The sequence below is a fragment of the Thrips palmi genome, unplaced genomic scaffold, assembly GCF_012932325.1.
Source record: "Thrips palmi isolate BJ-2018 unplaced genomic scaffold, TpBJ-2018v1 HiC_scaffold_18, whole genome shotgun sequence".
In the NCBI taxonomy this organism is placed as follows: Eukaryota; Metazoa; Arthropoda; class Insecta; order Thysanoptera; family Thripidae; genus Thrips; species Thrips palmi.
Genome location: NW_023144627.1, coordinates 13,858,058 through 13,881,633, shown reverse-complemented (window position 1 = coordinate 13,881,633; position 23,576 = coordinate 13,858,058). Strand labels below are relative to the sequence as shown.

Genomic DNA, 23,576 nt, shown 5'->3' with positions numbered 1-23,576 from the left:
GCCGGGTCCCCGTCATTTGCCGCGTCGGGGCCTCCCCCCTGCAACCGCCCCGTGTTTCCCCCCTTTTAAAAAAAAAAAAAAAGGGAAGGGGGGGGCGGGGGGCCCCGGGAAAAAGGGCCCGGGCCTTCCGGGTTTTTTCCTCTCCCAGGACCAAACTGAGTGCGCGGGGGGCGGGCCGGGGGGTTTTTCTCTCTCAGACACATTAAGTGACGCGGCGCTGCGCGTGTTGTCTCTCTCAGACACATGGAGTGATGCCGCCGTGGCGCGGCTCTGCGGCCCAATCTGGCCGCCGCGCCGCCGCGTTCGCTGTGCATGATGGTGGATTTTAGCGATCTTCGTCGGGGCTTTGTGGAGCTCGGGCCGCGCAGACGAGGCTGGCGGCCAGGCACACGGGCTCCCCCCGGAGCGGCGCGGACGGCGCTGGCGGCCAGGCAGGTGGCATCAGCAGACTGATTCCGAGGGTCGTCGCTCTGTCTCTCTCGCACCCATACGGAACGCCCATGAGTGCGAGAGAGACAGGCTCTCAGTCTGCAAGCTGGCAACAGGTCCGCACTGTAATATTCCTCCGAGAAGAGAGGCTTATTGGTGGGGTGGGCGGCGACTGCGCCTCCTCGCCTCGGGCTGGCTGCGCACAGTGGGCCAGAAGACCGGTGGAGGCGGCCAAAACTCTAGACGCGTTTTGAGCTCCAGAGTCGCTAAATGGGACTCGAACCGAACGTGTGACCCCACCAATTGGATTCCTCGTTCGGAGAGCAATTCATTGGTAGGGTCACACGTTCGGTTCGAGCCCTGTTCAGCGGCTCTGGAGCTCAAAACACGTCTGGAGTTTTGGCCGCCTCCACCGGTCTTCTGGCCCACTGTGCTGGGCCGGCTGATGACGGGGCCGTGGCCATGCCGTGGCCATGCCGTGGCGGTGCGGCTCCCCGGCACGGCATCGATACCCGACGCGCCGCTCACGCCACCCGGCCGCCGTCCCCGGGGAGGAGGCCGGCCGGCCATTCACAAGGCACAGTGTTGTTGTTGTTGCCCTTGTTGTTGTCGGTGGGGTGTAGTATTATCATTAGGCAGCGAACGCCGTCCGGGCTCGGCCTGGTCCCATGGCACCTCTAGCGCACCCTCCCAATTTTTAATCTTTCATTTTTTTTTGGGGGGGGGGGACAAAAACAAACCAACACATTGCAGAAAAGAATAAAGCTTAGTGCTCTGGCGCACGAAATTGGAGTCCCTCATTAAATGTCTCAACATTTCTATTGATTATAATTTTTCTTGAAAGCTTTTAACCTCTTCATGAAAGGATCAACATCTTGAAGAGGTATTTTTAAGTGACTTAAAAGCGGAAATAAGGGAAGGGGTACTTGGGAGTGAAGCGCGCGGTGCGGCAGGCTGGCTGGGTACCTGCGAGTAAGACGACCTCGACCGGGATCCGGTTTCCCTGCTTTGCTGCTATTCGCGCTGCAGCCGAGCTCTTCGCTTGTTTCGTCGTTATGTGGCAAAATATGATCCTCACACGTCGGCGACAGCCTCACCTTTGTCGGGCAAGGCAAGCGGAGCCAGCGTTTGTGTGTGTGTGTGTGTGTGAGTGAGTGTGTGTGAGTGTGTGCGCATGTCTGGGAGATAGGGGTGGGGATGGAGCCTCAGACTGCTCACACTACTATATACGCAGACACGATAATATTCGCCCAAACCGTAAAAAAACTCATCACAACCTCAAAACATAGGGTATGGACTAAATTTTAGTCTTCGATTACTATCGGTCTATTTTTTAAAACTGTCATATTCGTGCTATTTTTAAAAATAAAAACAGATCAACTTGGGGGAAAAAAAATTTGATCTGAAATGTTTGAGTGTTTTTTGTCTTTGGCCGCCGATCACAATGGTCTCGCAATGCAGGCTGCAGGGCGCGGCGAGGCGTGCGCCAGCGGGCGCCAGCCAAGTAATCCCCAGAGCGCCGTGTATACAGTGTAAACAAAGGCGGAAGGCGCGGAAGCTGCGAGTTCGCGCGCGCGGGAAATTCGAATGGAGGAAACAAATCTGTTGGTTCGGCGGCGCATTTCAGGAAGCCGAGCTCAGAGCTCACGGGGGACCTTCTACTCCGGCGGCGCCGCGCCCTGCCCGCCCGCCCCGCCCCGCCGCGCCCCGCCTCGCCGCTCGAGCGAGGAAAAAACCAATCTGCGTGATACAACTCGATACGCAGCCCGTACCGCTGATAGGGAAGCGAAGGGATGCACGCGAGAAAAATGCCCCGCCGCGACGAGCGCGCCAAGGCGGAAAACAACAACATAGAAACAAAACAAACAAAAACAAAACAAAACAGAAAGGTCCCGACTGTGGTCGGCTGGCGTTCGCGCGCACCGACTTTGAGTCGTATGTTCGGAAATGAGGGACAGTTTTGGGTGATTCGGAAGCCGGGAAGTTGGTTTACCGTGTTGGCAGTGTGTGGGCGTGCTTCGTCTCCCCCAGGATCACCTCGAAGCGCTCGGCGGTGAGACGCAGGGCCGCTGGGCCCGGCGGCGTGGAGCGGCCTGCGTAGCCGTCCGGGCCGGTCGCTTGGTTGGCCCTCCGACGCCTCGCCCGCCCTCGCCGGCTCCATCAGAGTGATTGTGGCTGGGGGCGGCTTGGCTCGGCCCGGCTCGGCTCGGCACGGCCCGGCTCGGCTCGGCTCGGCTCGGCACGGCTCGGCAGCGCTCGGCCGGGCTCGGGCGTGGCCGGCTCGGCTCGGCTCGGCAGCAAACGCGCTGTTACGTGTGTCGTTAGAGCATCGCTAGCCGATACGACCCCCAGGTGACCCCACCCGAGGCCCGGAGGCTCGGGAGGCCAGCCCCCCGGCGAGGGGAGGGGGAGGCAGCGGCTATCGGCGGTTTTTCCAGCGTGCTTACCGGGAGTCGCCGTTACAAAAGGACTCCGCGAGTAACAAAAAACAAACAAAACCAAAAAAACCGTCCCTGCCCTTTTTTATCCGTTTTAGAGTGTCGGTTATTAGATCACGTCCCGACTTGAAAAGTGGCAACGGTAACATGTTGTCTGGCGGCGACGTGCTGCGGCTTTTTTGGCCACCCTGTGGCCGTCTAGGACACTGATGTCTCTCTCTCTCTCCCTCTAGCCAAACGCGGGACGAGGAAAAACGGCAATAAGAGAGTAAGGGATGGAGAAAAAGTCCCCTCAAGCACGTGGGGGCTGTTCACACGTACCAGCCGTCCGCCTGTCTACCTGTCCGACTGCCCGTCGGTCCGCTGCCTGCCTGTCTGTCTGCCTGCCCGTCTGTCCGCCCGCCTGTCGGCGAGACGCGCTGACGCGCTTCGAGCAGGTGCATGTGGCTGTTGCTAACTAATAGAGGCGCAACAGGCGGCGCGGCGACACCCGGGCCTTTGCCCTTTCACAACAGAGCCTCCGCTCTAAGCCCCGGCACTGGAACTGTGCTGCATATTTCACAAACACGCCGCCATCAGCGGCGCCAAGAGTCTCCCCTAGACGGCGGTCGGGGCGCCTCGGTGGCGGACCCCCGCCACTTTCGCTCGCTTCGAAAATTTTGCAGCGAGGCGAAATCTGACAGGCATTAGGAAAACAGTGGATGTCAGAGGGCGTTGAACCCGAGATGGACGGACGCCGGGCTGGAACTGCACAGTGGGCCAGAAGACCGGTGGAGGCGGCCAAAACTCTAGATGCGTTTTGAGCTCCAGAATCACTAAATGGGACTCGAACGGGACGTGTGACTCAACCAATGGATTGCTCTACGAACGAGGAATCCATTGGTGGGGTCACAGGCTCGATTCGAGGCCTGTTAAACCACTCTGGAGCTCAAAACGCGTCTAGAGTTTTGGCCGCCTCCACCGGTCTTCTGGCGGCCCACTGCGCTCTGCCCTCTACTTTTGATGCTCAGCACCCACGCTAATCGACTAGTCGACTAATCGTACGGGACGGCCAGGAGAGCCCCTCGATGTGGAATGATCCCCGGGCGGTGTCGGGTTGTCTCGGGGCGGCGCCGGACAAGACTCAGATCACTTTGCCGCCTAATGCATAACTAATATGTCCATTAGGCCCTCCAGCGTCTAGCCGCGCCCTCCGCCAGAAAGGGGTGTAGGCCTGCCTGCTTCCGGCCGGCAAGGATGTGCTGCGGTGGGGCCGAAAAAAAAAGAAATGGGAGCGGGAAGGATCCAAAAGTGTAAAGGGTAAGTTGTGAATAATATACAGACTCCTCTCCGCGAACTGCGAGCCGCTCACGCAGGCGTGTAGGGGCGCGTAGTTGCTCCACACCACGCGCGCACGCGTTTTGGTGCAGGTCGGGGCTGCAGGGCGCGCTGCAGGCAGGCGGGGCAATATCACGCCGATAAATTCTCGCCAAGTTTTTCTCTTATTGCCCTTCTTCGGCGTGAGGCAGCCGCCTGGTGGTGGTGGTGGCCACCCTGGCCACCCCGGCCGCCCTGGAACACGGAACTAATCCCCTGGAAATGGAGGAGTAATGGAGAGACGTGGCCTCAACACTATTCGGCGTGGAAAGTAATTCTCGAGTGCGTGTGTGCGTGTGTTTGTGTGTGTGTGTGAGAGTCCATGTGTGTGTTTGAGACTGTGGAGCCTGCGCATGGGTCAGGGGGCAAAGACATAATCGACAGGTTTGAGTCAGCACTAACAGCGTTTGATAAATAGCGTTTGACGTGGAGGGAATGACAAAGGACATTTCAACTGGTTTAAAAAAAATACGCTTTTATGTCCTTAGGGCAGGGTTCCACTTGGGTCGCAAAGGGGTCGGAAATTTCGAGGGTGCGGGAATTACGCGGGGTCCTGCCATGGCGCACGCCGAGCACTGGCTGCTTAAATGCCGCAAAGTTGATCAAAACGGTCACAATGTCTGCGAAAAATCGTGTTTTGGGCTGACTTTATGCATCCACTGGTCTGATTCGAGCGTATTTCGTCCTCTCAACGGGCATGGACTTTGGACCTTCCTTTAGCATGCCTTCTTACGGAGTGCGATTATCTGCCTTAGTTTGGGAGCAGTATTGCCGCAAAGTTGATCAAAACGGTCATAAATGTCTTTGAAAAATCGTGTTTTAAGCCGACTTTAAGCAGCCACTGCGTCTGATCCGAGGCGGTATTTGGTCCTTCCTCAGCGGGCAATTGGTCTTTGGACCTTCCATTAGCATGCCATTGTTACGGAGTGCGATTATCTGCCTTAGTTTGGGAGCAGTATTGCCGCAAAGTTGATCAAAACGGTCACAAATGTCTGAAAAATCGTGATTTGATCAACTTTGCGCCAATACTGCTCCCAAACTAAGGCAGATAATGACACTCCGTAACAAAGGCATGCTAAAGGAAGGCCCAAAGACCAATTGCCCGTTGAGGAAGGACGAAATACCGCCTCGGGTCAGACGCAGTGGCTGCTTAAAGTCGGCCCAAATCACGATTTTTCACAGACATTTGTGACCGTTTTGATCAACTTTGAGACAATACTGCTTCCAAACTCAGGCGGATTATCGCACTTTGTATCAAAGGCATGCTAAAGGAGGGGTCGCCTGGGGTCGCGAAATTTTTCCTGGGGGTCGCGGAAATTTTTGGCTACAAATTTAGGGTCGCGAACCGAAAAAGGTTAGGAACCACTGCCTTAGGGTGAGTGGTTGGCCGGTTGTCGGTTCGAAGGTGGTTGCGGATTGCGGGGAATACAGTCTCCTCCACTGGTTGTGCCGGCGTCGGCGCCTTCGACTTATGTTTGTAGCTCACTGCAGTCTTCCTCGTTGTGCTGCGACCCCATAGGCCCCCGGGTATCTCGTGGCCTGTGACCCCGGCCTGCCCGCCGCGCTGACGGCCACGCCAAGGCAACGTCACTGCCGCCAGTCTCGGCCCGTCCCTGCTTCAGCTCGGACCGAACCAACATGCGTCGTCTTCGAATGTCACTGCTCTGTAAGTTTAAAACGCAAAACCTGGCTGATTCATTCGAGCGAAAACCGTTTTTTTCTCTGATTTCCGATTTCCTTGCTATTTCGGTGATTGAGCCCGAAAGAAAACTTTGCTCGCTCAAGTTGACAGTTGAAGATGGCAAGCAAAGAGGGAACGAAGGAAACCAGGCTGCTGACAGGAGATTCGTCCCGCCTTGCGTGTGCCTGTCTCAGCCTGACGACTGTCTTGTCTTCGTTGCAGTGGCGCTGCTCGCGGTGGGGAACGGAGCGCCGCCGAAGGCCGTGTCCGAGTGCGGGGGCCCCGCGGGAAGCCGGTGAGTCACTCCGCCACTGTCAAATCCTAACCTAACATTTTGAGGAGGGAACACATTGCAAACTGTAGTAGAACTACACCAAGTTCTTTGCGAAAGCCTATTTTGTGAGATTTTAAAAGTGTTGCTTTCTTGCGGTGCTTTGAATGCTGGCGGTGCCTGCTGTGTGCACAGTGCGAGGACTTGAACAAGTGCAGCCCGCCCACGGAGCGGCTGTCCGTCCCCGACGAGGTGGTGCTGGTCATGGGCAACACGGGCTGCGGCAAGTCCACGCTCACCAAGCACCTGTCGCGCCACGACGAGGACATGAAGGCCGTCCTGGACGGCGCCGACTTCCTCATCAACGGCAGCCGCATCGGCAGCTCCATCGCCTCCGTCACTCAGGTGCGCGCCGCACAGTGGGCCAGAAGACCGGTGGAGGCGGTCGAATTCCCGGACGTGTTTTGAGCTTTAGAGTCACTGAATGGGACTCAAGCCGAACACGTGACCCCACCAATGGATTGCTCTTCGAATGAGGAATCCATTGGTGGGGTCACACGTTCGATTCGGGCGTTTTGAACGCGTGCTGCTCCAGGTCCCGGACTTGATGACCAACAAGAAGGACGGCATCCACTACTTCGACTGCCCCGGCTTCGAGGACACCCGCGGCTCTTGCGTCGAGGTGTCCACCACGTACTACATGAAGGACATCGTCCGCCACGCGCGCCGAGTCAAGGTTCGAGCTGGCTCGACATGCTTGCTGCAGGACACAGGACCCGCTTTCAATGTTTGCGGTGTAGGTGCTGCTGCTGACGCCGCACTTCGCCGTGCAGCGCGGCCAGGACCGCTCCGACCTGCTCATGATGCTGAAGAACGCGGCGCAGATCTTCCGGAACGTCGCTGCCGTCAAGGACTCGCTGGCGCTGGTGGTGACCAAGGTCAGCGGCTACGTCCAGGTCGGCGACGAGTGGGAGCCCACGCCCGAGGACGACGTCAAGGCCGCGACGGCTGACTTCCTCCGCGAGGACGTGCTCCCCTTCTTAAAGAACATTGCCCGGAGCGGCGAGGACAGGGACCTGTACTCGCGCGCTGCCGAGATCATCAACGTGCTTATCACCAAAGAGAACGGGTCAGTAGAAGGTGCCGCCGTGGTCGGCGCTGAGGTCGTTTGGTTGTAATTTCGCCTCTTTCTCTTCGCAGAGCCTACACTCGCCTCGGCGTATTCCGGAGCCCCGACGAGGAGGGCTCCTTGCGCGAGCTGGACCTGATGGAGCGGGGACGGGACTCGCTGCTGGAGCTCGTCAAGCACAACATCAAGTACTCGCGCGTGCAGCCGGCGGACTTCGGCTTCGCCGTCTCGGACCGCACCAAGGTGTTCGCCTACAAGCGCGCGCGCGAGCTGTCCTCCGAGATCGTGTCCAAGTTGTCGGCGCTGGGCGCCGCCATCCAGGCGGGCCGCACCAGGGAGGCACGCGTCGCCGCCGACGTCCCCGCCAGGGAGGCCCGCTTCACGGAGGCCGCCCAGCGCGTGCGCGGCGTGGCCGCCCACCTCAAGCAGAGCGCCGGCGTGCAGGAGTTCTGCGGCCGCGTCGTGGACCAGATGGTCCAGCCGGAGGAGCGGTCACGCGCGGTGGAAGTGGCGGCCACCTGCCAGCAGCTCGACGTGCTGCAGGTGGTGGGCGACAAGCCCCTCGTGGACGCGGCCACGCTCGGCGTGCAGTGGGTGCAGCCCGTCCAGGACGCCGCCGCCGTCCTCGAGGCGCACCGGGACTGGCAGCGCTTCCTCGTCGCCATACACGACCGCCTCAACAAGTACGACGCGCTGCAGGTGAGCGATGTTCCGGCTTTCTGCCCACCACGAGAGCCTTGCACTGGAGACTTCTTTTGTTCCAGCCGAGGAAGGCAAACGTGAGGCACCCGCCAGTGGGCGCGCACAACGCGCACCACTTCGAGCTGGAGGTGGTCAAGCTGGGCGTCGCCACCGACCTCAAGTCGCCGTTCGCCAACCTGACGGAGCTGAACGCGCTGCTGGAGATGGCCAGCCAGGGCCCCAGCTTCGAGTGCCTGCCGGGCGGCCGCGTCGTCGTGCGCGGGGAGTCCGTCCTGCTGTCCGAGGCCGCGGCCGCCGCGCGGACGACCTGCCCCGGCAGCATGCCTCTGCGCGTGCTCGAGGTGTACGCCACCTACACCGTGTTCGTCGACGTGGACGTGACCCTCCCCGGGGTGCACCTTGTGGTGGTCGCGCCGCGCCTGGAGGCGGTCGGCCACCCCACCGTCAGCCTGGACGGCCTGCCCGGCCCGCGCCCCCCGGGGGTGCCTCGCGAGGCCGGCCGCGGCGGGCTGCGCGGCACGGACGGCCGACCCGGCTTACCGGGCCTCCCCGGCGGCAGCTTCCTGGCCGTCGTCGCCGAGGTTGTCGGCAAGATAAGCGTGACCGCCAACGGCGGCCGCGGCGGCGACGGACAGCGCGGCGGCAACGGAGGCCCCGGCGCGTCCGGCGGTGGTGACGGCGGCCGTGGTGGTGACGGTGGCGCCGGCGGGTTCGGCGGCTCGCGCGGCAGGGTGCTCGTCGTGCCCGTCGGAGGCTCCCCCGTCAACATCCGCGTGTCCGCCCTGCCCGGCAAGGAGGGCAGCGGGGGCCGCGGCGGCCTGGGCGGGGACAGACGCGCGGCGACGGGGCCGCGGCGCAAGCGAGCCATCGGCCTGTTCATCCTCGGGGGCATCGCCATCGTCGGGGCCGTCGCAGGGGCCGTCGCCCTCGCCAACAAGGGCCAGGACGAGCCCCCACCCCCTCTGCCCACCTACAACAACGGCAGCCCCGGCAACGACGGCGTGGTGACGGCCGGCAGGGAGACGCCGGCCGCCGCCGCCCCGGTGCCGTGGGCCGCCGTGCCGGCCAGGACGCAGGCCTACCTCAGCCTCCACTTGGCGCACCAGTACCGCAGCAAGGAGATCAAGCAGTTCATGGAGCAGCTCGCGGCGAACAAGGCGTTCCAGGCTCTCGCCAACTCTTGAGGTAATAGGTTTATGTAGAGCACAGAGTAAGTGAGACGCGACGCTCAACGCAGTAAGACCTATCAGAGACTTTGCCTTACCGAGATGTCTCACCCACCAAATGTACGCCTCCATCAAATCAATAAATCAAAGACGTTTCATTTGAATAAAACTGTTGAGCTTGATTTTATTTTACGCACGAAACCGACGCGAGTTCTCAGAGAGCAGCTAATTTCCTCTTACAATTCGGGTAGTCCACACACTCTCACTCACATACTCACACACTCACACACATCTCCACTGCCTTCCTCTGTGCCTCCGAAACTAACAAACTTCACAAGCTGTACGGCATCCTGGGGGTACCCGCCTCTCCCCCCCCCCTCCCTGCCAACCGCCACGGCATGCATCGGCGGACGGCGAGAAAGACGACGTGGAAATTGTGAATAATATTGCCCAGGGTGGCCATAAACACGCGATGTGCGTGAGGTGTGCCCCCGCCGGCCCGGCCAGCCCGCCAGCTCGGCCAGCCCCGCCTGCCTGCCAGCCCCGCCAGGGTGCCAAGGGGTTGGCGGCCGGTGCTTTGACCACCCTGTCGCGTTGCCGGCCGCGCACAGTGGGCCAGAAGACCAGTGGAGGCGGAAAAAATCCGGGTCGCGTTTTGAGCTCCAGAGTCGCTAAATGGGACTCGAACCGAACGTGTGACCCCACATGGATTGCTCTTCGAACGAGGAATCCATTGGTGGGGTCACACGTTCGGTTCGAGTCCCATTTAGCGACTCTGGAGCTCAAAACGCGTCCCAGATTTTGTCCGCTTTCTTCTGGCCCACTGTGAGCCGTAGTGCGATGCCGGCCGGACTTCGGTGAGAGGGCTACTCGCCGTTTTTCCCCTCCCCTCCCCCCGCGTGCTGCGACGACCTGTGCCGTCCACCGCCGCACCAGGACGGGGCTCGTCCCGAGGGCTTTGAAGAGAGCACTAAAGGGCCTCTGAATTATTGTTTGCTTTCGCGGCCTCTGTGTGTGTGTGTGTGTGTGTGGGTGTGTGGGTGTGTGCGTGTGTGTGTGCGCCTTGGTGTGAGGGTAAGTGTGTATATGAGAGGGCGCGCGTGTGACCTGCTGTTCGTGTTTTCTCCCATTGTAATAAGGTCAGTGTGGCGCCACAGTGTCCTTTCTATACTCGTGGATTTGTTTTTTTACGGTGTGTGTGTTGTGTGTATGTACGGAACGCTAAGGCATACAAATTGTCAAAAGATACCAGAGAAGTTTTTTTTAAAAACTCTTTCGTATTATGAATGAAGTAAGCCGTGCTTGGTTTGGCTCGTCTGCGCCCGCTCTGCCTTCCGTTTATCCTCGTGTGTGTGTGTGTGCGTGTGCGTGTGCGTGTGTGTGAGTGTGAGAGCGCGCGTCCGCGTGTATTTGTGCTGGTTTGTTTATGTGTGTTCGCCCTCCACGTTGCCGGTGGGACCAATAATTTTCACATTACGCGTATTACGTTACGGGAAGGGAAACGGGGATGGTCCTGAAGGATGGATGTGTTGTTAGAGACATGCTTAAAAAAAGAAAAAAAAAACGTAAAAAAACAACAACAAGGGGTTGAAGAAGGGGCAACAAAAATCGCAGTCCAAATTGGCCTAAATAAAGCAAAACGCGCGGGATTGTTAGAGACGACCTGTCGGACAATCAGACATGCAGACAGACATGCAGGCGGGCGGACAGACGAAGGACACACAGACAGACGGAAGGACAGACAAGCAGGAGAGCGCACGTAAAGCTAACGTCACCACACGCTTCGTTAGCTTCATAGCAGAGCCATACTCCTTGGAATGACAACATGCTTATAGCGCTGTAGCTGATTAGGGGTGTGTAGGTGTGCGTGTTTGTGTGCATTTCGCGCGTGCGCGCGAGTGTGTGTGTGTGTCTGTGTGAGTGTGCGGTTTTCTGGGAGTGTGTGTGTGTGTGTGTGTGCGGTGGGAAAGAGGCTCGAGGTTGCTGAAGGGGATCAGGAGTGGGGTAGGAACGGGAAAAAAGGGACTGTGGTCTCACTAACAAGGACAGACGTGCCTCGCGTTTTGTGAACCAATTAATCGAATAAACCTCGAGAGATCGACAGTCTCAACCTCACAAGAGCAGCGGTGCCGGTGGCTTCGTCAGCGTCCGCCCGTTTTTGCCCATATTTTTTTGTGTTCTTGCTTCTGAAAGTCATTCTAAATGTGCACGGGGTAGCATTCAGAAAGAACTGGGCCTTGGCGGGGGCGGGGGGCGGGGGAATCCAGGTCGTGAACTCTCGCTCATCCAGGGCGTAATTCGCCGTCGACATGCTAGCGCTATGCCGCGCAGCGTTCCCAAACATCCCTTTTTGTGAGGGGCGGGCAGGCGGGGCAGGGCCCAGGGCGCGCAGGGCCAGGGGATGCAATTATTTGGATGCTTTTACTGTTGTTGTTAGCTTATTGCCACGACACGCGTGGCACGAGTGAAGCATAAATATCGCAGTGTGGGTGACGCTGCCTGGCACTGCCTCCTCCGTGACGACGAGTGCGGCTCCCTATAGCACCCCAGAGCGAGTTCACGTACCCGGCATATTAAGGGGAGCGTGCGCGGTTTTATAGTGGCGGGTGCTTTGCCGGGGCCAAAGTCAACATGACCCTTCCCGCTCACTCCCCCAGGCCCCCGCGACGTTCAACTCTCTGAAACCACACTAGCCTTACAGTTACTTAAGAAATATGAGTACACTAGTACAGTGGTTCTCAACCTTAGGGTCGCGACCCCAAGTGGGGTCGCGAAAAAATTTTAAGGGGTCGCGGCGAGGTAGCTGGGGTCGTGTTTTGGGCCGATTTTAAGCAGCCACTGCGTCTGATCCGAGGCGGGCATTTTGCTCCCTCAACCGGCAGTTGGTCTTTGAACCTTCCTTTAGCATGCCTTTGTTACGGAGTGTGATTATCAGTCTTAGTTTGGGAGCAGTATTGTCTCAAAGTTTACCAAAACGGTCAGAAATGTCTTTGAAAAATCGTGTTTTGGGCCTATTTTAAGCAGCCACTGCGTCTGACCCGAGGCGGTATTTCGTCCTCCTTCAACGGGCAATTGGTCTTTGGACCTTCTTTTAGCATGCCTTTGTTACGGAGTGTGATTATCAGTCTTAGTTTGGGAGCAGTATTGTCTCAAAGTTGGCCGAAACGCTCAGAAATGTCTTTGAAAAATCGCTGTGCCTGTTTTGGTCAACTTTGAGACAATACTGCTCCCAAACTAAGACTGATAATCGCATTCCGTAACAGAGGCATGCTAAAGGAAGGTCCAAAGAACAATTGCCCGTTGAGGGAGCAAAATGCCCGCCTCGGATCAGACGCAGTGGCTGCTTAAAATCGACCCAAAACATGATTTTTTAAAGACATTTCTGAGCGTTTTGGCCAACTTTGAGACAATACTGCTCCCAAACTAAGACTGATAATCGCATTCCGTAACAGAGGCATGCTAAAGGAAGGTCCAAAGAACAATTGCCCGTTGAGGGAGCAAAATGCCCGCCTCGGATCAGACGCAGTGGCTGCTTAAAATCGACCCAAAACATGATTTTTTAAAGACATTTCTGAGCGTTTTGGCCAACTTTGAGACAATACTGCTCCCAAACTAAGACTGATAATCGCATTCCGTAACAGAGGCATGCTAAAGGAAGGTCCAAAGAACAATTGCCCGTTGAGGGAGCAAAATGCCCGCCTCGGATCAGACGCAGTGGCTGCTTAAAATCGACCCAAAACATGATTTTTTAAAGACATTTCTGAGCGTTTTGGCCAACTTTGAGACAATACTGCTCCCAAACTAAGACTGATAATCGCACTCCGTAACAGAGGCATGCTAAAGGAAGGTCCAAAGACCAATTGCCCGTTGAGGGAGCAAAATGCCCGCCTCGGATCAGACGCAGTGGCATGCTAAAGGAGGGGTCCCGTGGGGTCGCGAAACTTTTCCTGGGGGTCGCGGAAATTTTTGGCTACAAATTTGGGGTCGCGAGCCGAGAAAGGTTGAGAACCGCTGCACTAGTAGAAATATTTTGGAAAAGAATCCCGGTTTTCCAGTGGTGACGCGCAGCCATGGCCGAGCGCATTCTATCAGTGCACCGACGGGCATTCCAACCTCCGCCCGGGCCTGTAGGCCGCCTCGACCGAGGTGGGCGAGGACGAGGAGAACGCAGCAACAATTTTGGGGGCAAACCGGCAATTCGGCCGCCCGCCCCGCCGGGGCTGCATTTGGCTGCATTCCCTCGACGCCTCCCTCCCCTCCCCTCCCCTCCCCTTCCCTCGCAGCCCTGCAGCCTGCAGCCCCATTAAGGCCCATTGTTACACTTGCACTCGCCGTGAGCGCCGTGCGGCTGGTGCGGTGCAGAAAAGGAGGACCCCTCTCTCTCTCTCTCTCTCTCCTCTCTCTCTCTCTCTCTCTCTCTCTCTCTCTCTCTCTCTCTCACTCTCTCCCACTCGCGGTCATTTCGAGACAATCGTTTCGCCCCTCCTCTCCTCTGTGCGTCACGCTCGTGGAAGGGTTATAGCAGGCGACGTTTCGGAAATCTTTTCACCTGCATTTGCCACTGCCGAGTCGTGGCGGGGCATTAAAGACAGACATTAGAAAATAAATAAAATCAATCCCAAAAAGAGGGGGAAAAAGTTATCTGGTTGTGACACGACTGGATTAGCAGCGGTGCCACTGTTGCAAGAAAAACATTGTCGGAGCGGCTTTGGCCGGGCTTTTCCGGCGCATTGCGTCCGGTTTTCCCGGATTTTCCCGGATTTTCCCTTTTTGGGCCGCTAATAACGCCACTCCTCAAAGCAGCCCCAGCTTTATGATCTAACGAACCGCGCGACGGCGTGGCGGCGTGGCGGCGGGGCCCAGCCACGGCGCAGCCTCAACCAGCACACTGGCGTCCCTTTCGTCGCTCTGTCTCTCTCGCACCCACGGGGCGGCCCGCACGGGTGCGAGAGAGACAGAGCGACGAAAAGGACTCTCAGTCTGCCGGAGCAGCGAGACGACACAGAGCCGTAACGAGCTTGGCTGGGGGACACGGCACCGCCGAGCCAGACACGCGTGTGCGCGGGAATATTTTGACGTTTCATTTTTCAATGAAAGAGAAAAATACTTGAAGAGAAACAATGTTTCTTTGGTACGGGGGTGCCTCTCGCGCTGTCGCTCACAAAATAAAGTATTTCAGGTTAACGGAAGGCTTGGCAAAAAATGGCCACCTCGACAGACAATTTTTGATGTCCCATAGACTACTTTTTTATATTGCTCAGTCTATTTTTTGTGGCAAAAGACTGAAATCTAATACGGCTCCCACTTGGCAAGAGACTTCCCAAAAATCCGCTGGCGAATCGTTGGCCGCGTTGCCGCACGGTTCCTGGACTCGGTTTTGCATCGAAACACGGCGGCGCTATGAGGGGGCGCCGCGGAGAACCAGCATCAGCCAATATCTTTTCTTGGCAAACTGCCTCTCAACCGGATCAAAAGCTCTGCGGGGCCCCACCGACTGCCGGCCGGGGCTGCCCCCCCCTCCCCGTTGTCCGTTTCCTCTGGCATTCTGTCGGGGCATTCCTGGGATCAGTGTGATGCCATGACTTTGATAAACGCGTCTTGCTACAACGGGCTGCGCAAAGGCTGCCGCCGCGCTGTTGCCTAGAAAACCGCCAGGGGCAGTTTGACGCAGCGGCGCGGCGGCGCGGCGGCGCGGAGGCCGACGCCCGAGCGCGGGGTAGCGCCGGCCGCCCCGGTCCGTCCCGGTCCGTCCCCGTGGTTCCGGGGCGAGGCGCTGGGGCGCTGGCGGCGCCGCCGGGACGCGAACCCTGGACGCAGCCAGACGCCACCGATTGCGGTGAACCTGCGCGGACAGTCCACCGTCTGGCAGGGCAGGCCTAGCGGGCCAGGTGCCAGCGCACAGTGGGCCAGAAGGCCGGTGGAGGTGGCCTAGCACGGTGTCCTCCCGCTCGCGTCGCGACGCGCACCGCAAGCATCGCTATTAGACGGCTTTGCAAAGCCATGCACACCGGAAGGCCGGAAGGCGCGGCGGCCGCGCGGATCGCTTCTGCTGCTCCGCCCCGGCCGGCCCCGCGCGGCTCGCGCGCCAAAACTTTGACGAATATTCGCCAAGTTTTCGGCCACGACCGGCAGATTTATGAGTAAAATATTGATGAATAATGGAGGCGAACATGCCGAAGGCTGCGGTAGATGGTGCCGCCACTGGTGGTGGTGGTTTGGGGGAGGGGGGGGAGGGGGGAATCTGCAAGCTTTTCCACTGCAGGGCATGACGCTGCACAGTGTGTCTTACATTCTGTTTGCTCCACCTGCGTTGGCGCCACTGCTCCGCTGCACAGTGGGCCAGAAGACCGGTGCAGGCGGCCAAAACTCTAGACGCGGTTTGAGCGTCAGTCGCTAAATGAGACTCGAACCGAACGTGTGACCCCTCCAATGGATTCCTCGTTCGGAGAGCAATCCATTGATCGGGTCAGTCGCTCAGTTCGAGTCCCATTTAGCGACTCTGGAGCTCAAAGCGCGGCTAGAATTTTGGCCGCCTCCGCCGGTCTTCTGGCCCACTGTGCGCTGCTCCCCTCACTGCCATCCCTGACCTCGGAACCCTTTCCCCTCCCCTATTGACCCCCGCCTCCCCTCCCCGTGTCTGTCTAAGCCTTCCGTGTCGAGGAAAAAGCTATTTAGGGTCGGAATGACATTTCGCAACCCTGTTACGGTGCGGGCCTCTCCCTACTTCTTTTTATTTTTCTTGTTTTTGTTTCTAAGCCATCGCCTCCGAGACAACATGAGGCAACAATGTTATCTTTTGCAGCTTCCTAACTTTCCGCTGCCCCCTCCGCCTTTCGGCGCATCTCCGCGGGGGAGTCCGGCCGCACAGTGGGCCAGAAGTCCGGGGAGGCGGCCAAAACTCTAGACGCGTGCAGAGCTCCAGTGTCTCTGAACCGAACGTGTGACCCCATCAATGAATTGCTCTCCGAACGAGGAATCCATTGGTGGGGTCACACGTTCGGTCCGAGGCCTATTCAACGACTCTGGAGCTAAAAACGCGTCTAGAGTTTTGGCCGCCTGCACCGGTCTTCTGGCCCACTGTGGGCCGCCCCGCCGAACTGGAGGGAAGGAAAGAACAATCATACTCGGAGTAGAGTGTCGCGGTGCGCCTGTCTCGCTACGTGCCGTGCGAGGCGGCCGCGCTTTTCCGAAATAACTGTCCGAATGGGATGCAGTTCGTTACAGCCGGGATGGACCAGTGGTTAAGGTTGTTTTCACTGCCTGGGGAGCGCCAACGGGAACGTTGGAGCGAGAGAGAGAGAGAGAGAGAGAGAGAGAGAGAGAGAGAGGAGAGTGAGAGAGAGAGAGGGAGAGGGGCGGGGGGGGGGGGGGCGCTGTGTTCTGTCGACAAAAAAAAGAAGGAAAATAGGTTCTCGACTTTCCAGTTCCGTATGTAATCAGCATAATACTATGGTGTTTTCATTTTTTCCAGGAACAACAGTGCGCCAGGGCCCGGCCAGGGGCGCAGTGAGCAAACGGCCCCGCCAAAGGAGACCAAAGTCCAGCCACGTGGAGCGGAGCAGACAGGCGCGCAGAGTCCAACAGAGACGCAGTTCCTGGAATCTTCTAAAAGAAGGAAGGAAAGGAAGGCCCAAGGAGTACCCACCCGTTGAGGGAGAACGATTAGCCACCTTAGATTAGATACAGTGGCTGCCTAAAGTCAGGCCAAACCACGATTTCTACACATTTGTTACATTTTTAATTTTCGAAACGTCCGATAAGATGCTGTGAAATCTTTGGACAGCGCGTCCGTGCAGTGCAGTAGTCGTTCGTCCAATCAGCGGGCCGCGTTAGTTTTGGCGCGTTCCCGCCGAGAGGCGCGCGTTTCGATAAACCCGCAGAGAACGGCGCCTTACATTTTCATTCCGGGCGATGCAGCTGCTCGCCCGCTCGCCCATTTGCAAGGATGAAAAACATTCTGGGCGAAATTATTTTGGGCCCCAAAAAATGGGACGGCCTGCAGACCGCTGATTATGGCCGTGGCCGTTGGTCCCGGCACGCCGTGCACGGCTCCAGCCCCCCCCCCCCTTCCCTTTACCGAGACCGATGACCAGGCAAGGCGGACAATGAATAGGCCGGAAAATGAAGTGAAAGCAGGAAAGGGCTTGGCTGGTCTTCCTCACTGGCTCACTACTGGCTTCTCACGGTGGGCCAGAAGACCGGTGGAGGCGGCCAAAACTCGTGAGGCGTTTTGAGCTCCAGAGTCGCGAAATGAGACTCGAACCGAACTTGTGACCCCACCAATGGATTCCTCGTTCGGAGAGCAATCCATTGGTGGGGGTCACACGTTCGGTTCGAGTCTCATGCGACTCTAGAGCTCAAAACGCGTCTAGAGTTTTGGCCGCCTCCACCGGTCTTCCGACCCACTGCGCTCCGTCACGCTCGTTCGCGGCGTGTGTACCCGCCAAGTGTCGCCCGGGCACTTACAGCCCGCAGGCGTGCCGTGACGCGTTAAGTATGCATAACTTAGGTCGCGACTAAATGCGTGTGGCAGGGAAATTTTTCATCCTGGGGCCTGTGCGGCTGGCGTGGTTGGCAGGGGTCAGGAGAGACGGCCAATGCAAGGCACAGCAATGGGACAGGCGGCGGCAAAAGGCACGTGATTTGAAACCCGTTCCACTTGTGAAGGTGACGCACCGCGATTTTATCCATGAATGAAAACGTTCACGCGTCTAAGCTGCTGCCCTTCGAGGTCTGTTGTCCGTTCTGACGACTGAAAATATGTTCCAATGTTTTTAAAGAAGGTGAGTTTTTTTTAAAAAGGTTGTTTTTTTGGAAGGGGGACAGTGCATCGCATTTTTTTCAAATTTTTTTTCCGCGCAGTAATTGAGAGATGGTTGATAAGGAGAGTAACGCAATGCGGCCCATCGGGGCGGGGCGGGGCGGGGCGGGGCGGGGCGGGGCGTCGGTGCACGTGATGGCGCTCGGAATCGAAATCTTCATACCGTGCGTGCCGCGTGGCCGCGTGGGGCGCACTACTCCAATCTACCTTCCATCTCGCTCCCCTCGTCCAGGCTTCGGCCGGCCAGGCCCCCCCCCCCCTCACCTAGGTGCGAACAGAAATTCGAGCCGGTCACCGTACGCAACCCGAGTCGCTCGCACTCACCTGCTTTCCTCTTTTTTCCACCTCTCTCTCTCTCTCTCTCTCTCTCTCTCTCTCTCTCTCTCCTCTCTCTCTCTCTCTCTCTCTCTCTCTCTCTCCCTCCCCGTGCCGTAAAGGTTTACTGGAGCACGTCGAAAGGAGACGGCGCGGCCAAGTGTCCCGCCTGATTAGAGTTCGGAGGGCATAACCGTTAATTCGCTGCGTTACGAAGCGGAGATGCGGCGGCGCGGCCCGAAAGCCCGAAAGGCGGACGCATTTGTACATAGTCGGTGCCGTCTAGCCGGTGGGCACTCCGGCAGAACGGCCGTGGAAGGGTCGCCGCGCCGGAAGGCATTTGTACAAAGTCGCTCCGGTGTAGCCGGTAGGCACTCCGACGGAACGGCCGCGGCGCTGGAGTGGCGGCCGCAAGAGCGAACGCAGCGAACGCACGTAGCGCTGGAGGCAACGGCAACGCGGCAGGGGAGGGCGACACGGGAGTGCGGCAGCCACCGAACGCCGGTCACCAAATCAAAAAGACGATATTACACTTTTCAATGAGAGGCCGGTCAAAAAAAGGAGATAATTTTACCCCTTTTTCGGCGTGAGACTGGCCACGGCTTCAAAAAGATAGGTTGAAATTGGGATTGAAATCTCGCTGGCGGGGCGGGAACGGCGGGGGCCATTTGCGAAGGCGGGAAGGCGATTCAAACAGTTTCCTTTTCCAGCCGGGCCGTGTCGAGCCATGGCGGAGCCGAGCCAGGCCGCGCCGGCACGCCACTGCCAATTAGAAAACAGAGTCGTGATCGCCTTGACGTTTCCTGATTTCCTTGATTTCTTTTCGAATCCTTGATTTTCTGTTTTCGGAGTTCTTCCTGAGGAGGTTGGCCAGTTCCCCGACACTCTTGCCTCCCGAGGGTCGCGGTTTTGCGTGCGGTGTTGGCTCTCGATTAAACTGTAAGCAGCGGTAAGTTGGTTCGCAGCCCCGCCAGCAATAATGCAACGTCTGCTCATTGGCCCAGCGAGGGTCTTGTGCAGCCAGTGCAGCCCGGGCTGCCTCGCGGCGTGTGTCGCACAGTGGGCCAGAAGACCGGCGGAGGCGGACAAAACGCCAGACGCGTTTTGAGCTCCAGAGTCGCTAAATGGAACTCGAATCGAGCGTGTGACCCCACCAACGGATTCCTCGTTGGGAGAGCAATCCATTGGCGGGGTCATACGCGCGGTTCGAGTCTCATTTAGCGACTCTGGAGCTCAAAACGCGTCTAGAGTTTTGTCCGCCTCCGCCGGTGTTCTGGCCCACTGTGCGTCGGCTACATAATTACTGGGCACTGTTTTTGGGCGTCCCGTCCGGGCCGGGGCGTCCGCTGGCCGGGCGTCCCGGGGCATCCCGCGGCCCCGGCTGGGTCCGCTCTGTTGACTTGTGCAAAACAAGGTTGAAAGCTAATTGAATATAAGGGAACTGCTTCCTGAGTGTGGCTGCGCACTCAACACGCATTAGACGGACTTGCTGCCGGCCTTGGGCCCTGGGCGTAGGCCGGCGTAGGCCCCAGCAACTACCTGGCTGGCTTGGCGTGGCTCGGCGTGGCTCGGCGTGGCTTGCGCATGCCGGGGTAGGCAAGCAGGCAGGCAGGCTTCACGGCAATTCGCTCTAAGCGCTTCACAGAGCTGCGCAGCGCCACGCCGGGACGGGGAACGAGGGGGACCAGGACGCCCCCGGCGCCTGCGAGGATAGGCTGCGCCAGGCCGCGCGCCACGGAAGTCCACCGGCTTGCCTATGCGCGCTCTCGCGGGCGCTCGCCGGCGCCACTGCAACGCACCCGCTCCTCTCGTTCGCCTGTCCAGTGTCAATTTAATTCTGTACCATGGGCATTGAAAAAAATTCCGTAGAAAATCTAGTTGCTGGACAAAGACAAAGTTTCCTGGGAGAAAATATTTCTGTCCACAACTCCCGCGGTTGATTTCACCGCGGAAAACGGATCCTCACGTTTCTGCCTTGCCATATGGAGCGTGGTTCGCCACCTTGCAGACAAGTCGGGTGTCAATATTTCCATTCCTCGTCATCGTTTCTCCACTCCTCCCTCGCATCTTCCGTCTCGCTCGCCTGCACCGCGCGTGCGTTGTTCCGCGTGCGTTTCGCGTGCTCGCGTGCTTTTTCGCTGGCACGCCGCCAACACGTTCGGCCGTGTCCGTGAGTGGTCGGGGCGTCGCTGGGCGCCGCTCGGCTCGGCTCGGCTCGGCGCTCCGAGGGCCGCGGGGCCGAAGGCGAGGCGCCCCCACCAACCCCCACCAGCCCCCACCCCGTCGGCCGGCCCGGGGCGCGCCGCTACGCCGTCGCCACGCCGCCCCGCGCTCCGCCCCGCGCCCGCTGGGGCCTGGGGCCTGGGGTCCCCGCCCTCGGCTCCGGCGCGGCGCTGTCGCTCAGTCCCTCCGCGGTCCTCGCCGGGGACGTTCCGTGCCGCCGCCGTCTCCGCACCCCGCGAGTCTCGCGCCGCGCCGTCCGCGACGTCCTGCAGCACGCCGACGAGGCCCTCCGAGTGGCGCACCGTATTCGGCGACCTCCCCGTGGCGCGCGCTGCGATGCACCGCGGCCGACGGCCACGTTGAGCGCGTCCCGCGACGTCATGGCCTCCGCGACAGCCTTCGCGACGGCCTCCGCGGCCACGCCCGCGAGTTGAGCGCCGCCAGGCCGGCCTGGCCATGTGGCCGCCACGCGCGTTGCTCCCCCTGCTGGCCCTGCTGGCCCTGCTGGCCGTAGTCCACCCCGCCCCGGACCAGCAGCCCGTGTACCACAACCAGTTCGCCGTGCACGTCCCGGCGGGCCGCGCCGCCGCCAGTGGCGTGGCCGCTCGTTTAGGATATGTCAACAAGGGACAGGTGAGGAAAAAAACGGAGAAAACCCCCAGCGACGCTTCCCCCTTTTTTTCGGTGGTCGGCGCCGCGCGCTCCGGAGAGAAAAATTCCTGAGCCGCACGGGAAAGATACGCGTACACCGGAAAAACCTTACGACGTACTGTCGAGCACATGGGAGTAAAAATAAAAGCTAAGAAGAATTATTGCTTCGTAAACTAAGATGCATTTTCTTTGTAAGCTTATGGGCCCTCAAAATACTTTGCAAAAACGTACCATATATTCTTCTTAACGCCCGAAATAGTTTGTAAGGCTACAAGAGTATGCCATTACAACAACCAACATTTGAAAAAAACTTCAAAATTTCAAAAATACTTACAAGCTTTTCAGTTTAAAAAAAAAACCTTGGCTGACCGTGTTGTTGAACCCAATGTACTTAATACGGCGACGGAAAGTCGTTAAAATCGGTGGTCCCGGATGCAGGCGCTGTCTGGAGCTCAAAACGCGTCCGGGATTTTGGCCGCCTCCACCGGCCCTCCGGCCCACTGTGCAGCCTGCAGGCCGGGGGGCCCGCGATAATAACTTGTGACAGTGGCTCCATAAAAAGCGCCGCCGGCAGTAAAACCGCCATATGTGTGGGAGCGTTTGAGCCGCAGTAAATATCGGGGCCGGAAAAGTTTGGCGAGGACTGTGGAAATTACAGTGACGGAGGCCGTCAAGGCCGAGCTCCCCGTGCGCGTCCCGCGGTCCCCCCCCCACCCGGCGGCCACCTGTCAGTGTGCCGGAGGAGAGGCTTAGAGGCCTGGAGCTCCGGGCCTCCAGCAGCCGGCGCACAGTGGGCCAGAACACCGGCGGAGGCGGCCCAAATTCTAGACGCGTTTTGAGCTCCAGAGTCGCTAACTGGGACTCGAACCGAACGTGTGACCCCACCAATGGGTTGCTCTCTGCGAACGAGGAATCCATTGGTGGGGTCACACGTTCGGTTCGAGTCCCATTTAGCGACTCTGCAGCTCAAAACGCGTTAAGTGTGCTTTAACAACGTAAAGAGGGGATTTTATACGTTGTGCGTCGGCCTGTGTGTGGCTCGCCGAGCGGCGATAACCTTTAAGAGAGGTCTTTTTTCTTTAAAAGAAAAATCAAACTCCACTGCCTATCGGTTCTCTTAACGATAGAGCGCGCTTTCACTCGGTGGGTGGGGGGCGGGTTGGGGAAGGTTACGCGCTGGGTTTTTAAATAGAGCCTACGGTCGTGGTTAGTATTCGCTCTCACACACAAACTCACACGCTCACAGACATTCACACGCACGCTCACAGACGTGCGCACACTGCAGCGTAGCCAACGTAAATCAAAGTGGCCGTATCGCCGCAAGGCGGTGTGGCACGGCAAAAAACGGGAAAGGGGGTGATAACAAGATTCGGGGATTGATTCGGCGTGCGCGAGCGGTGTACCCGCCCCGCCCCGCCCCGCCCCGCCACTCCGCGTGTGCGTGCGTAGTGGGAATTACTGACCCGGCCACGGCAACACTTTGTTCGACGGAGTGGCGTGTGGAAAAGGGTCGATGATTGACTCTTGCAGTGATCCCCACTTTGTAGTTGCTGTTGTTGTTGCTGTTGTTGTTGGGGGAGTGCGTGGACGCTGAGGATGATGGGCTGCGGGGGGAGGTGGGCCTCCCTGAGGGCCTCTTATCATTCGATGTAGCTTCGCTGATTTTCAGACCACTCCAGACCGCTCGACTCATTTGCGAAATGAATATGGTACATTTGACCCCACCAATGGATTCCTCGTTCGGAGGGCAATCCATTGGTGGGGTCACACGTTCGAAGGCTCGCGCTGGCCAGGGCAGTCAGGCAGAAAAATCTATCGGTTTGGGACCAGTAACGTCACAAAGTTGGTCAAAGAGTGACTGAATCTCCGAAAGTAGCCGTTTTCGCTGATTTTGGGCGGCCACTGCGTCCGATCTAGTTGCGGTCAACGGCCTCCCTCGACGCCCTACTGCTCTTAAGACCCTGCTCTTTCATGCCCTGTATCGGGAAGACGGTGACCACAACGATTTTGCCTTTGACCGCAACGATTTTAGGACCAAAGTTGGTCAAAAAGTTGTCGAATCTCGGAAATTTGCTGATTTTGCTGACTTTGGGCGGCCACTGTGTCCAATCTAGTCTCCGTAAAAGGCCTCCCTCGACGCCTTAGTATTCTTAAGACCCTACTCTTTCATGCCCTGTATCGGGAAGATGTTGACCACAACGATTTTGGCTTTGACCGCAACGATTTTGGGACCAAAGTTGGTCAAAAAGTTGTCGAATCTCGGAAATTTGCTGATTTTGCTGACTTTGGGCGGCCACTGTGTCCAATCTAGTCGCCGTAAAAGGCCTCCCTCGACGTCCTAGTATTCTTAAGATCATACTCTTTCATGCCCTGTATCGGGAAGGCTATTGACCG

At 58.4% G+C, this 23,576-nt stretch overlaps 1 protein-coding gene across 1 annotated transcript; it reads left to right on the top strand.

Moving 5' to 3' along the window:
* Nucleotides 1-5,832: 5,832 nt before the first annotated feature.
* LOC117644728 lies at nucleotides 5,833-20,248 on the top strand. The gene is made up of 8 exons (XM_034384342.1): nucleotides 5,833-5,889; nucleotides 6,127-6,199; nucleotides 6,371-6,580; nucleotides 6,771-6,911; nucleotides 6,976-7,304; nucleotides 7,376-8,003; nucleotides 8,069-8,471; nucleotides 20,178-20,248. Exons 3-8 carry the CDS (start codon nucleotides 6,440-6,442, stop codon nucleotides 20,246-20,248), a joined length of 1,713 nt encoding a protein of 570 aa, XP_034240233.1. The 5' UTR covers nucleotides 5,833-5,889; nucleotides 6,127-6,199; nucleotides 6,371-6,439.
* Nucleotides 20,249-23,576: the final 3,328 nt, after the last annotated feature.

What these genes read in the sequence shown, in the direction of transcription:
- LOC117644728 (XM_034384342.1), top strand. Translation starts at nt 6,440, where the DNA reads ATGGGCAACACGGGCTGCGGCAAGTCCACGCTCACCAAGCACCTGTCG. An exon ending in GCCACGCGCGCCGAGTCAAG is followed by an intron (nt 6,912 to 6,975) that starts GTTCGAGCTGGC and finishes TTTGCGGTGTAG; the next exon opens with GTGCTGCTGCTGACGCCGCA. An exon ending in CTTATCACCAAAGAGAACGG is followed by an intron (nt 7,305 to 7,375) that starts GTCAGTAGAAGG and finishes TTCTCTTCGCAG; the next exon opens with AGCCTACACTCGCCTCGGCG.